This window comes from Macaca thibetana, chromosome 5, assembly GCF_024542745.1.
Source record: "Macaca thibetana thibetana isolate TM-01 chromosome 5, ASM2454274v1, whole genome shotgun sequence".
Classification (NCBI taxonomy): Eukaryota; Metazoa; Chordata; class Mammalia; order Primates; family Cercopithecidae; genus Macaca; species Macaca thibetana.
Window position 1 is genome coordinate 32,924,913 of NC_065582.1, and position 16,188 is coordinate 32,941,100.

The 16,188-nt window shown below is 35.2% G+C and overlaps 1 protein-coding gene across 1 annotated transcript in view; it reads left to right on the forward strand.

Annotated features, from left to right (window-relative positions):
• The window catches only part of PDGFC (platelet derived growth factor C), a 226,075-nt gene that overhangs the window by 117,028 nt on the left and 92,859 nt on the right, over positions 1–16,188 (forward strand). The window contains exon 2 of the mRNA XM_050789882.1: positions 11,426–11,621. Coding sequence (XP_050645839.1) covers positions 11,426–11,621 — 196 coding nt within the window. The remainder of the gene's footprint in view (positions 1–11,425; positions 11,622–16,188) is intronic.

Consider the following 16,188-nt stretch of genomic DNA (forward strand, 5'->3'; position numbering starts at 1 on the left):
TTGCTTAATCAATTTGATGTTTGTAAAATCGGAAGGCTTATACAGATGACCAATGATGTGTTATATCTTACATATGTCTTCTTTCTGATGACATCAGGAAATCTAGTATTTTGGGTAAATTTTCTCTCTCATTCCATTTGAATTAAACAGAATATGATGGCCAGTGTTTTTCCATTTACTTATATACTGATTTGTAATTATTTTATACAAATATCATTTCATTTGAACTTTAAATCAACCTGTGATTATCTCCAGTTTATATAAAAAAAAACCCTCAGATATCAAGTGGCTTGCCTAAAATAACAGATTTTATTATCAAATGAATCATATTTTACAGTTTAGATAAAATAATGACTATAACTGTGGCATTCGCAAGGTGTGGTACATTATAAAATGTGTTATATTTTCAAAATAAGTAGGTATATGAAGAAAATGGCAAATCTCAATAATGCGTACTCTCAGTCCTACCACTTTCTGCTGAAATATGTTTGTAGGTTATTACGGATGAACTTTGAGTAACATATTAAATGTAGACTAAGGGACTTTATTACGGTCTATAAATTGTAAATCATACTATCTTTATCATATACAGTGTCTGGAAGTTCAGGAGTGAAGGATGAATGGTTGAAGTAATACGTAAAATTGTTTTCTGCCACATTTGTATAATGTCAAGTTTCTCTAGAGTATCAATAGGTATTAGGTGGTGCCATGTGCCAGGAACAGGTTATGGGCTTCAATAAATACAGCTGACCTTCTAGGAATTGTAGTGTGGTAGAAAAGTGAATCCATACATTATGATTAAAATATTCACTCCAAAAGGGAATGTACACCAGGGATCAACTGTTGCCTTCCAAAAGAGGTAACATCTGAAACTGGCTCGTTTACTAGTATAGCTGGTGTAGGAATGAAATCAAATTACAACCCTAGAGGTTATCGCATGAAGAGGACAGAGCTTCGTTTTTAAGCACCTGTGGAAGTACTTGAAACATAATAGCTTCTCAATATATAATTTTTGGTTATTTCTTTCCTTCAGGAATAAAATGATTAACTGTCTTCTGGGATAAGCTCAAGAGCCTCAGCTGGACATATTCTAAATAACGGGAGTAGTTCTGTGATTTACTGAATATAGCAATCACTTTTTTTACTTTTCTTTAAGGAATATTTATTTGTGTAATTGGTAAATAGTTGGAGGTAACCAACGCTAGCTTTGTTGGTTGTTCTATTTTGCTGTTGTCTTAAAGATACAGGAAATGATAAAGCAGAAACTAAAGTTGGTTTTCCCTCTAGCCCATCATCATACTTTTATATTAATAGAATTTAAAATATTAAGCTTGCAAATGGAATAAATCTATATAGTTTGAAATTGATGGAGAGAGATTTGTTTGCTTTGTGGACCTCAAGTATACCTGCTCTCTACAAAGTCAAATAAGATTAGGATGAAATTACTCTGGATTTCCTAGGCAAAAACACACCAGCTCATGGAGTCAGTGAAACTATATATATATATATGTCAATGATTTGAACTAACAGTTGTTAAAAGTGAATTTTGTTAGTTGAGAATTAAGGAGATTGAAAGCAGATGCAGAAATAGCTATATCCACAAACTAGCAACATTAGGATATAGAAAAGTTATCACAGGTGAAAAAAACAGCATAGCAAAGCACAAATTAAATGGGTGAATGTGTGTATTATCATTTTATAGAGTAAGAATGGGAAATACATGCATCTCACTCTAAGAGAAATGCATTTTTACATAGTTTGAAAATCACACATATTCGCAAGCAAATACATCCAAAATGTCACAGGACATCCGTGAGGCAGATCTGTTTACTGGTGACACGTTGATACAGTCTTGCCTACGTGAAACAGAGGAGCAGAATCTACAACTGCCAAACTAAACCAAGATTAAAGACCTAATTCTTTTTACCTAATTTTAATCTGACATTTCTTTTCTGCTAAAATCAATGTAAAACATTAGCATAAAGACATAGATGATTTTTTAGGAGTTGTATATTATCCAGAAACTTCCTCATTCGTGTTATCTTTATTAATAATGTAGCATTTTGAAGGATTATAATTTGAATTGCATTTTATGATTCTCTCACTACCACCTTTGTTCACCCATAATAAATATTTCTTTAAAGAAATCAAGAGTATGTAATGCATGGTAAACACTATAGAATTGCATTGATTTTAAGTGCTGAACTGGCTACTTACAGATACATAGTGATTCTATATGACTGAATTGTATATTTACATATATAGTCAAGTTTACAGTATTTATGTTATTATTCTCTCTTTTCCTTTTTTAAATTTTTTATTCATTTTAGTTTTCAGTACTTCTACCTTAAGAGAGGTTGTGTATGGTAATCTGAATTTGTCTATAATTATAATTTTTAAAATGTAGCATTTATACATGTGGGGAAAAGAAAGAGATCAGCCTGTTATTGTGTCTATATAGAAAGAAGTAGACATAAGAGACTCCATTTTGTTCTGTATTTGAGATGCTGTTAGTCTGTGACCCTACCCCCAACCTTGTCCTTGGGAATTATAAGGAATTCCTGTTGTATGTGTAATATTCCACTGATTTAAGAATTTTTGGAAAGCTTTACTACAATAACCTGGTCCATTGTCAGTTTTAATTTTTTCTGGAACTCCCATTACAGCAAAACAAGATAATAAATGTTTTTTAACATGGGAAGTACTTTCTCCTGAAACCTGGTGGCTGGTTCTTTATTATTTATGGCTGGTATAGTAAAGGCAAATTTTTCACAATCTTGCTCTGCCAGAGGAATGGTAAAAAAGCAATCCTTAAGATCAATTATAATTAAAGGCCAGTCTTTTGGGATCATGGCCGGAGAGGGCAATCCGGGTTGAAGAGGCCCCATGGGTTGAATTACAGCATTTACGGCTCTTAAGTCCATTAACATACGCCATTTGCCTGATTTTTTCTGAATTACAAATACAGGAGAATTCCAGGGTGAGAATGAAGGCTCAATGTGTCCTTTTTTTAATTGTTCCTTTGCTAATGAATGTAAAGCCTCCAGTTTTTGCTTCGGTAGCGGCCACTGATTTACCCATACCAGTTTTTCTGTTTTCCAAGTTAATGGAATGGGTTTAGGAGGCGCTACAGTGGCCGCCCCTAAAAAGGATACCCTATTCCTTCTTTCTTGATTTTTCTTAGTCTCAATTGGGACTTTAATGCCATTTTCATTTTTTCCTAACCCCTTTCCTGGTATATATCCCATCTTAGTCATGATTTTTTGACTCGTGGGGCTGTATAATGGAGCGGGCATAATGATTTCCGCACCCCATTGCTGTAATAAATCTCGACCCCATAGATTAACAGGAATTGAAGTAATCATTGGCTGAACAGTACTTTCTTGATTATCTGGTCCTAAACAATGTAAAATCATTGTACTTTCGTACACTTCTGAAGCTGTGCCTACGCCGACAAGTCTTGTAACAGCCTTTTGTTTAGGCCAATTTTTTGGCCATTGATTTAAAGCAATGACAGAGATATCTGCTCCAGTGTCTACCAACCCTTCAAACTGTTTTCCTTGAATAATGGCCTTACACACAGGTCTGCTCTCAGAGACCAGATTTGCCCAATATGCAGCCTTTCCTGTTGGATCAGTGCTTCCGAACCCTCCTGTTCTTTTTATCTCACTGTTTCCAACTTTAATATAAGGTAGGAGTAATAATTGAGCAATCCTGTCTCCTGGACTGGCACTCCAAGGAATTGAGGAACTAATAACCAATTGAATTTCGCCTTTAAAGTCTGAATCAACCACACCAGTATGAATTTGAACTCCTTTTAGATTTAAACTTGATCTTCCTAAGATTAGTCCTACAGTCCCCTCAGGCAATGGGCCATATACCCCTGTGGGGATTTTTCGAGGAGGCTCCCCTGGAAGCAGAGAGACTGCTTGTATGGTGCATAAATCTACTGCTGCACTGCCGCTTGTGGCGGGGGATAATTGCTGTATTGTGATAACTGGCTTATTCCCTGAGACACTTGTGGCAGTGGGGGTTGTTGTTCCTGAAAACCCTGAGGAACAAAGGGCTGAATTTGGAATGCCCCAGTTTGTTGCGGGGCCTGAGGCTGGCCCCTCCTCTCGTTTCCCGACAGTGGTTGCCCATTTTTATCAAATTCAGAACGACATTGATCACCCCAATGTTTTCCCTTTTTACATCTTGGACATAGGCCAGGTGGCTCTTTATCTGTTCTTGTAGTAGCTTGAGTAGTTACATTTTGTTTATTTGAGACTAGGCAATTCTTTTTTAGATGACCAATTTGACCACAATTATAACATCTTCCCCCAAATGTTCTAACCTGTCCTCCTAAAGCAACTCCTGTGATTGCTTGAGCCATAAGCATAGCTTTATGCATAGCTCCTCCAATTCCATCGCAGGCCTTAACGTACTCTGAGATTACATCTGATCCTGCGGGAACCTTTCCTTTTAATGGCTTAATGGCTGATTGACAATCAGGATTGGCGTTTTCATATGCCATCAACTCCACTATGACCTTACGGGCATTCTCATCGGTAATTGACTTTTGAGCAGCATCTTGAAGTCTTGCTACAAAATCAGGGTAGGGCTCTTTAGAGCCTTGTCTTATTGTATTAAAGGAGGGGCAGGCAGTTCCTGGGTCTTGGATTTTCTCCCAGGCCCTAAGGCAGATAGCCCTAATTTGCTCAATGGCCTCATTTGGCATTATTACTTGTTGGTCAACAGTGCTCCAATTTTGACCTATTCCTAATAGTTGATCTGCATCTATGTCAATTGGAGGATTGGCAGTCCTATTTTTTCGGACCTGTACTTGTGCCCCATCAATCCACCAAGTCTTAAATTGTAAAAATTGAGAGGGTGAGAGTGAGGATTTTGCCAGAATCTCCCAATCATAAGGAATGAGTCTATGTCCATGAGCAATGGAATCTAATAATGTTCTCATGTAAGGAGAGTTGGGTCCATACTGTTTTACTCCTTCTTTCATTTCTTTTAGCATTTTTATAGAAAAAGACTTATATCTGGCTTCAGCTACGGGAAACTCTCCCTCTTGGGCCCCTTCTCCAGGTGGTCTTGCTTCTAATATTACTGGGAATTGCCACGCCTCAATATCTCCTTGTTTTCTTGTCTCATCAATAATTTTATGTAACGCACTACCCTGTGTACTAGGCGGTGCTGTAGGATTAAGTCTCATGGTGGGCGGCTGAGGATATGGCGACCTGCCCTGTGGCGCTGGAAATGTTCCTGGCTGTCCATACGGATTTTCTGGGGGCTGCTGATACTGTAGTTCAGCTGGCGGCCAGTATTGATAGGCTACTGGTGGCTGGGTCTTATTTTCTACCGGCTGATATTGTGGACACTGTATTTGGATTGGCATTGCCATGACAGAAACTCTATCTTTTTCTATTTGATCTTCTTTTGGAGTTTGTACTTGTTTAACCTGCATTTGAGGTTGTAAAGTTACAGGCATCTGAACTGCTGGAAGAGGAGTTGGCCATCGTGGTCTAGACTCTGATGGCTCTGCTAATTCTGGATTTTTTTCTTCTAATTTTAACGTTTCAGGATACACTACCTCCTGTAATTGATTATTGTCAACATTTTGCGTTGACCGAGCCATAGCCGGCTCTGATACACATTCACAGTGTGAACTTTCCTTTCCTTTCCGGGATTCTATCCCTGCCTCTTTTTCACAATCTACTGCACAGCTTTTAGGGACATCAGAAATTGGAACGCTATCTTCTTCTGTTTGAAATGGTTCTAAAGCTACTTTAATAATGACCCAATCATTCCATACTGTGAGCGGAATGATTTTACCTTCCCTGCTTGCTTGTTTTAATTCTTTGCCAATTTTTTCCCAATCTTTTAGATCTAAAGTTCCCTGTTCCGGAAACCATGGACAAAACTGCTCTATTGTTTGAAATAGCGTAATTAGATTTTTGGTAGAGACTTTAACTCCCCTTCTTTTTAAGAGAATTTTAATAAAGCTGCGATAAGAGGCATATTTACTCTTAGTTTGCCCCATTGTTACCCTAGGTTCTTCCGAGCGCACAAGCTTACCGCAAGGCTGACTGTAGACGTACTCGGGAGTCTCTCGTCGACTTGTCCTCGGTGACCACGCTCCAGCGTACCTTCACCTTAGAGAAAAGCTTCCACGTTGGGCACCAGATGAAGGGGTGGCCTGCCCCTCCACACCTGTGGGTGTTTCTCGTAAGGTGGAACGAGAGACTTGAGAAAAGAAATAAGACACAGAGACAAAGTATAGAGAAAGAAAAGCGGGGCCCAGGGGACCGGCGCTCAGCTTACAGAGGACCCACGCCGGCCCCGGTCTCTGAGTTCCCTTAGTATTTATTGATAATTATCTTTACCATCTTAAAGACAGGGGAGTGGCAGGACAATATAAACAAAGAAAAAAGAGGAAATCGGCAGTAAGACATATGAACAAAAACCTCTGTGACATGAATAAGTTCAAAGGACAAAGCTGTGCCTTGAGATGCATATGCAAACATCTCCATAAACCTTTTGGCAGCATAGTTTCAGTCTATCACATGGGGAGAAACCTTAGACAATACCTAGCTTATCTAGGAACAAAGTCACACCCTGCACGCCCAAAATCCATTAAACCTTGAGTTACCACAGCACATGTCTCTTGCAAGGACAAGGTTGGGGGTAGGGTCACAGACTAACAGCATCTCAAATACAGAACAAAATGGAGTCTCTTATGTCTACTTCTTTCTATATAGACACAGTAACAGGCTGATCTCTTTCTTTTCCCCACATATACATATTTTCATTTTTCGTGTCAAGCTCATTAAGATGTACAAGATTGATTCTTGCTAAAGTATACAAGTATGCAAGGATCATGTGATAAATATTTTAGTGATTTGACTATAAACATTTGTGGGGCTTTTTGGTAATTTGAGTATACTGTCTGTTGGATATAGGAAAAGCAAATGTTCAATAAAATATTCTCAAGTGGGTACTTTTCTCATCCCTAAAATACTAGTGTAAAGTTATATGTTCAAAAAATGACTGTTAAAACAACAGAATATAAGCACAGAGTCTTAATTTGGTAAACTTAATGTTTGTTGCTTCTTTTTCTTTCTTCTTCTGATTATAGGCCTAGTTGCTTAAGCGAGATTTACATAGAACTTTGACAGTCATCTGCAAATCATAAGTGTTTGGTGGCAAACCTCCTTGCATTTCAAGATGATTTTTTTGGGAGCAGCAATTTAACTTAAAAGAAAATTTATATATATATATTTTTTAACCACAAATAAGGCCCAGATTTTCAGTCTTTAAATTATGTTTAATTATAGTCTAATTGAATAGTGAATTATAAAGGGGAAAAAAAGATGTAAACACAAACTTAAGTATATGTATTTTAGCCATGCGCTTTATGACTGAAGATATAAAAATAGAATTCAGATCTTTTAATAGCCATGTAGTTTTCTCAATTATATGCCAAACACTGCTATATTTGTAATGAATGCCTTGGATAAAAGGCATTTGTTTTGAAGCAAAATAAGGTAGATGCTAGATTTTAATACATCTGATTGGAAAAAAATAATTCATTAAAAATACTAGTTGCCAAGATGAGAAGGAACTATTGATATAAATTACTATAAGTACCTCTGAAATATGTACATTATTGGAAGAAACTTCGGACAATAGGGAGAAACTCATTTTTAAAAGAAATATTTGAAAATAGTTAATGAATTTAAGTTTCAAGAGTTTATGATCATTACTTTCTTTTTAATTTTTTTTTTGTTGTTGTTGTTGTTTTTAATTTTTGAGGCAAGGTCTTGCTCTGTCATCAAAGCTGTAGTGCAGTGGTGCCATTACAGCTCACTGCAGCCTTAACCTCCTAGGCTTAAGTGATCCTTCCACTTCAGCTTCCCAAGTAGCTGGGACTGAAGGCACATGCCGCCATGTCCAGCTAATTTTTGTATTTTTTTTCTAGTGACAAGGTTTCACCATGTTGTCCAGGCTGGTCTCAAACTCCTAAGCTTAAGGGATCCACCTGCCTTTATCTCCCAAAATGCTGGGATTACAGACAGGAGCCACAGTGCCTGGGCCGAGCATTATTTTCTTTTTCTTTTTCTTTTTTCTTTTTTCTTTTTTTTTTTTTTGAGACGGAGCCTCACTCTGTCGCCCAGGCTGGAGTGCAGTGGCGCCATCTCGGCTCACTGCAAGCTCCGCCTCCCGGGTTCACGCCATTCTCCTGCCTCAGCCTCCCGTGTAGCTGGGACTACAGGCGCCCGCCACCGTGCCCGGCTAATTTTTATATTTTTAGTAGAGACGTGGTTTCACTGTGTTAGCCAGGATGATCTCGATCTCCTGACTTCGTTATCCGCCCGTCTCGGCCTCCCAAAGTGCTGGGATTACAGGCGTGAGCCACCGCGCCCGGGCGCCCGGCCTGTTTTCTTAATAAAATTTGTCTATGTGGAGAATTCCTCTCACTTTATAATTCCTTCTGTATTCTTAGGAGATACACTGGTGCTAAATAATATGCATAGAAAAGGTGTTGATTATTTTATATATATTATTACAGCCAATATCAGTATCAAATATTAGCATCTATTAAGAGGAAACATGTTCTGTATAGGGTGCTTACTGCTGAGGAAAAATTTAAGCGCTGAGAAGAATGTAGGCATTCAGTTATTTAATTATATCTCATAAATAAAACGTTACAATTATTTGGGGTAGTTTAGGATTAAAGAGGTTGTTCTTTAACCTTAATCATAGTATAACTAATACACGACCCTTGACATTGTGTCTTTCAGGAAGTTTCCTAGAGCAGTGTTCTTAAATTGTATCTTATTAATGTGAAATAATGTTAACGTATTTTGATTAACATAAATACTAAATGAAAAGTAGCTGCAGTTAGTGCTGACAATTGTGAGCAAAAAGAAATACCCATAATTCAAACAGCTTTGTGTGCGATAGAAGGTGTATTAGTTTTCTAATATTATGTAAGAAATTTCTGCACATTTAGCAGTTTAAAGTATCCTTTATCAACTTCAGTTCTGTCAGTTACAATTCCAGGCACCCTGTGACTGGATTCTTGTTCAGAGTCTTAGAAAGTTCAGATAAAGGTGTCCACCAGACTAGACTCCTTTCTGGAGGCTGTGGAGAACAGTCTGCTTCCAAGCTGACCAGCGTCCTCAATCTTTTAGAACTGAGGTGTTCATTTCCTTGCTGGTTGTCTTCCTTAGACTGTTCTCAGCTTCTAGAGGCTTCCCGCATCCACTGGCACATGGCTTTCTGCATTTTCAAAGCCAGCAATAAAGGATCACCCTCCTGTTGAAGTATCTCTCACAGTTTGAAATTTCTTTGGGTTTAGGAAGGACCCAGTTTAACTTGTGGGCTCTAACTTGATAAAATTAGACCCACCCAGATATGATAACTCAAAGTCATCTGACCTAATCATGGGAGTAATATCCCATTAGATTTCACACACTCAAGGAGAGGATTATGAAAGGATGAGGGACGGGGAGATCATTTTAGAATTCTGCCTATCATAAAGGAAGTGAGATCACTGGTGTGAAGATAAAAGAAGACACAGACTTTTAAGATATTGAGTAGAGAGAGAATAGGTTGGTGGAATGAGACTTAGGTTTTTGGAAGTGAAATAAATGGAGAAGAGGAAAAGGCAGAAAACTATAATACAAAGACAAAAGGAAGAAAGAAGAAAAATGTAGGGTTTAATCTAAAATGTCATGATTTCATAGGGCTTAGTAAACTCTGTTACACAGCTTGATGGCACATATCCAAAGGCAGTGAATAAAATGATATCTTATTTTGGAGAGTAATTAAGTATATATAAGAGTGTGGATGTTGAGGAGCAAATTAATGCATAATGGTGCTTATAAAGTAATGGTAATCTCTCCATTATCTTACTGCAAATACAGTGTTCAGTGTTGTGCAGCATATCTCCAAATTATGAAAACCAATGAGGCATTGCTAAAGACTGTTGTGATATTATGAGTATATAAAAGTTGCACTAAAAAATTGTCAGATATCATACCATGCACATCACTTCATGTGTTCAAGGTCCAGTCTAAGGCTTTTACTTCTTTAAAAATAAAATAATATTAGAAATTCAATATGGGGTATTCAAAAGTTTTTTCTTTCTCATTGGAAGTTAGCATCCTTATATGGATTTTTATGGCCTGGAGCCTATAACTAGCCTAGTTCTTACATTTTTTTGTAGTGGTTTAATGACTGCTTATTTTATAACTTATCAATTGTGGGTTTCATCTCATTATTAAATCTCAACTGCTTAAGTATAGGAATACTTCTTTTCTCAGCAGTGCCAGCTTGCCCTTTCCCTCAGTTCTCTCCCCAACATTCTAATAAAAAGGAAGAGAGATATTATTAACAGTATGTTTTAGCATTTCATAAATGTGAAAAGATACCTTGTCTAGTAAACTTGGAAGCTGTTTTGTACTATACTCTGCCCTTGGAGATTTAAAATTCATATTTGTGTATTCGTGCATTGAGAAGTCCTGCAACATTTTTTGTATTTTAATATTTTCATGTACTGCTGATAGATCCCTTATAACAAGAGGTTGAGACCATTATTTTGATCTTGCTTTACTTTTCAGAGTCATTTAAGATTTCAGGTTATTTAGTAATTCCAGTTTATGTGAAGCTCTGAACTTGTATTACATGCCATTTTTTTTTCCCCCAGAAGTTATGGGTCCAAATAATGAGTTGTTATTAAGAACCTTTTGCCAGCTCAGTTTCTAAAGCAATGGTAATAAAAAGAGGTTAGAAGCTATAAATGGTGTGTGGTATGGTATGCTAATTGACATTTCAAAGATCAGTGAGAAAAGCTGAAAACAGTCTTTTCTACTAATCCACTTCTGCCTCTTTTATCCTCACATTTCATTTTCCTCAACTATCTTAATACCCTTCTTATTTTTCCATATATAAAATTAATGCAAATCTTTGAATAATTAGTTGACTGTAGCTCTGCAGCTCTTATTTTTAAGTTGGGGAATTAAAATCATTATTTGTGTTTTCAAAAATAGAATTATATCTAGTTTATTTTTATTCTAAAATGTCTCGTATTTGATAACTTCTCAGAAATTTGATTCTTAACTCAGCTTTATTGTGATTTTACGACTCCAGAAGAGTTTATAGTTGACATTTCAGTAATTAAATTCCTTGAAAGAGTAATTTGCTATGTTCTTTCAAGTATAAATATGAAACAGGTTTTTATTCAATAATGATAAAATAATCTTTTTTCTGGATCAGTTCTGGGAAGATTGGTATTTGGCGTATATCATATAAAACACACTCAGCACTTGTCTGAGGTAAAGTGCAAATAATAAACATTTGTTTTGATACCTATAATTTTAGAAATCTGTACTCTAAATGTATACCTGTGTCTATGTTTTTGCTTTAGGAGTACAAGATCCTCAGCATGAGAGAATTATTACTGTGTCTACTAATGGAAGTATTCACAGCCCAAGATTTCCTCATACTTATCCAAGAAATACAGTCTTGGTATGGAGATTAGTAGCAGTAGAGGAAAATGTATGGATACAACTTACGTTTGATGAAAGATTTGGGCTTGAAGACCCAGAAGATGACATATGCAAGTAAGTTATCATACTTGAAATTCCAACAATGTAACAACTGTTAAAGTCTTTCAAATTGCTTAATTTTGATGATCTGATTTTAAGTAACATCTTTTGTTTTGTTTTTCTGATGATCTAAGAAATTTCCAGCCTCATTGAAGCTATGTTTTATTTGAAGTCTTAATTTAAAATCAGAAGACACATTGTGCGTACATAGTCATTATTTTCTACCTCTTCTAAAATGATTTAATATAATTTATGGTAAAAAAGCATATATGGAATAAAACTATTTAAAATAAGGAATAGAGAATACAAAGCTGTATAAAGGAATATAGTTGTGCTAGAAAACCTAAGTTGCGGTTAGTGCTGAAAATCTTATATTTGACCTTCCTCATAGTCAAATCAATAAAATAAATGATAACCAACTAAAAGAAAAAGCTCTATCCACGGGTATATGTTACCTGGATACATACACATGCACAGGACTAAGAAGTTTGAATATTACATCACAAAGAAGACATACAATTCAGAAAGCAGCATTAGATATTTAGGCTAACGTTATGCCTTGCCAGGTAGGAATTCATCATAATTATCCTAGAAGCATTCATGAACCAAAGTCAGCTGGAGTATTTCACCCACGCAAAAGACCACCTACTGTATGTCATACAAATATTACTCTGTAAATCCCATATGAATACACTTGTCAAGGTTGGGTGGTCTTACTGAAGATTTTTCACTTCAATGACATTTGTATAACATGAAAATATTTTACTTGAACTTCTTCACTGGATTTTTTATTTTCTCTTTGATATACAAGTTAAAAGAGAATTTTCATCTCATGGTATATTACAAATAAATATTTCAGTACAAATGAAATAAACTTTGTACTTGCTGTCATCACAGTTTTTATCTTTAGCATTTACATGGTTACATATTCTTCACGTTTGTTCTTTCTGTGACTGTATATTTCATGTTGTTTTTTTCCTTACATCTATAATTTTAGACTTTGAGAACTACAAGCTACCCTGATTATCTTTAGAAGACGACCAGAGGAATAAAGCAGATGCCCTAGATCTCATTCAGATTTTGTACCTAAACAAATGCTAAACTCATTTTTCCTAACACCTATTTAGTCAGGTTTTCATCATGCTGTACTGCACCTGTCTTTTTTTTTATGTAAACATAATCTTGTCAAAAATTACAAAGGGTGTAAGATTTTGCCTTACTTGCAAAGTAGTAAGTAATCCTATCCCTTTTGTGGATGCTAATGGAAGATAGGAGACTTCTGGGTCAGAGACAAAGGACTTCATTACAAAAGTAGCAGTCACTGGAGTATTATTAGCACTTTCTTGTGCTTTCTGCTAGAGTTCCAGTTCCCACAGGTCAACACCAAGAGAGCCATGTGACACCCACTACCTATATTCTTCCCTGATTACACCTTCTTGTCACTGCAAATATAATCATTGTCCTAAATTTTGTTACTCATTCTCCTGATTTTCTCTATAATTTTATAAGAAGTACATATTTCTCTATATGTGATCTTACAAAAATAGTTAATTCCTTGGCTGTTCTGAAATAGGTATCAATGGAGTAATACTGTGTGCTTTCTTTTATGATTTAACGTATGTTTCAGAACATGCAAAACTAAAAAAAATTATGCTTTTAAAATTAGTTCATATTGAGGCAGATAGCTTATTAGATCATTTGTTGTCTTTGATGTATAATATTTCATCATAGAAATAACCTTTTTTGTGTCTTCTGCTTTGATGAACATTTGACTTGTTTCCAGTTCTCCTTATGCAAAAGAGGAAGAAAACTTTGAGACTTTCTGAGAATGGTTTCAGTGTTTTAAGACATTTATATTTTCAGCTTTACTAGGTAAATTGTTTTTTCAAAGTGATCAGTTTATACATTTCCCAACAATATACACAAATTTTTGTTGCACAGCATTTTCACCAACTTCTGATCTGTCTTTTAAAAAAATTGTAATATGGGTAAGTGTGAAATTGTACCTTCCCATTGGTTTTATTTTGTTTTTCTGATTACTAATAAGGTTGAGAAATTTTTATATTTATTATTGGCCATTCATATTACCTTTTTATCATGCCTGCTCATGTCTTTTGCTCCTTTCTATTGATCTGTTTATCTATTTAAATTTTACCTTTAATTTTTCATTATTTATCTGGAATTTATTTATGTTTGTGGTATGAGGTTTTTCAGGAGGGTATCCAGTAGTATGCCAGCATCATTTATTGAATAGTCATTCTTTTCCCCAATGAAGTGCAAAGCCAGCTAGCTTGCAGATTGGGTATCTATATGTAGTCTGCTCTGTTTCTTCTGTTACTCAGTTTTGTTTTTCTTAATTGAATGACACCGTCTTAACTGCTGTAGCCTTCTAGAAGCTTTGTGATAAGCAAATCTCACCTTATTTTATTCCCATTTTGGAGCATTCTGGCTGTTTTGCTTTTTAGTATAAAAATAGGTTGTAGAGTTCATTGAAAGCTACTGGTTTCAACCTTTTCAACCTTGAGAAATAGGTTGTAAAGTTCATTGAAAACTACTGTTGTCATTTTTATTGTAAGAACATTGAATGTATAGATCATTTTGCAGAGAACTGACATCACAGTAATAATGACTCTCTCCTTGAGAACTTTATTTACATTGCTCCATTTATTGGAGTCTTCTTTAATGTTTATATGCTTTTAAAATTTTATTCATAATGATGTTATTATGAATAATCCATTATTTAGAGTTAGTTCTAGATTCCTTATAGGCTATTGCTAAAATCTTTCTTTGACACTACATTTCTAACTGTATATTGCTGGTGTTTAGAAATGCAATTGATTTTTTAGTATTGGTCTTATGTCTAGAAAACTTATTAAGCTTTTTCATTTATTTTGACAGTTGTAGAAATTATATTTTATTATGCAAAAGATGATATTGTTTGTGAGAAGAAATATTTTTTTTCTTCTGAGTCTTTTACTGTTCCTTTTCTATCTCTTATTAGGTTGTTGATTGAATTAGTATATACCTTTGTCTTCTTCCTGCTTTTATTCTTTGTTTTAACTTAAACTTTAAGATTTGGAATAACTTCAGATTTACAAGATGTTGTAAAGATAGTACAGAGAGTTTTGTATACTTTTAACTCAGGTTCCTCCAGTGTTAGCATCCTACATAACTTTGGCATATTTGCATAACTAAGAATCAACATTCATACAGTATTATTAACTAAACTACAGGTCTTATTTGGATGTCAGCACTCTTCCCAGTTTATCACCTTTTTCTGTTTCAGGATCTTTTTCAGATTAAACTCATTACATTTAGTTGTAATGTCTCATTAGTCACCTAGAATCTGTGACTGTTTCTCTTTCCTTGTGTCTCGTGGCTAGACAGTTTTGAATAGTACTGGTCAGGTATTTTGTAGAAAATCCCCCCAGTTTATATTGTTCACACGTTTTGTCATGCTTAAACTGAGATTATAAGTTTTGGAAAAGACTTCCAAATAGGTGATACGCTCTTATCATATCAGGAGGTACATACAACCAGCCTTACTTATTAGTGGTGATGTTAGCTTTGATCACTTATGTATGGTGGTGTCTGCTGGGTTTCTGCTCTGGTAAGGTAATATATTTTCCTGTAATATTTTATTATTTGTAAATATGTAGCTAACTCTAGCCCATACTCAAGGAGATACTGATTACGCTCCACCTTCTAAAGGGTATATGCATATATTACTTGGAATTCTTCAGCAAAGAAGTTTGTCTGTCCTTCCTTTTTTCATTTCTTCGTTCTGTCATTTATATTAGTAAAAATTAATAGTATTTATTTTATTCTTTGTGTTACAGCCAAAATCTATCATTATTAACTTTCTTGCTGAAATTGTTCCACCTGCAGCCATTGGGACTAAAGGATTTGCTATTAACATGTCAATATTGAGTATGATGGTCGATGAAGGTTTATGTTTTGTTTTTGTTTTGTTTTCCTTCAATTTACTTTATCATTTGAAGTACTTTCCTTCATTTTTATTTTGCTAAGAAGCATTTTCCCCATTGGCAAAATATCTTTATTATTCTTTTCTTTTGGATTTAAAAGTAAGCTGCCAACATTATGACACTGTGTACCCACTGTGTGTTGTTGAAGAACAAGGATATTTCCTATGGAACATCAGTACCACTATCATGTGAAATAAATTGAACATTAATATGAAACTCTTACCCAGTGTTTCCCGTCATCCCCAAATGTTTTTAAATCATTTTTTCATCTTTTTGACCTAATAAAAAATTATAAATTTTATATTGCATTTGGTTATTGTAACTCTTTCGTCGTCTTTAGTGTGGAAGAGTCTCCTTGTCTTTTCTTACCTTTCATGACATTGATATTTTGAACAATTCCTAACCATTCTACAGACTGTCTCTCAATATTAATTTATCTTAATATTTCTTCATAATTAGGTCCTGCTTAAATATATTGTCCAGAATGCTTTTGTGATAAATATTTCTGATTGCTTATAATGTCACTTTCTTGCATTATCTATGACATGAGTTTGGTGACTATCCACCAGATTTCTCTGTTGTGAATGTGCTTTGTT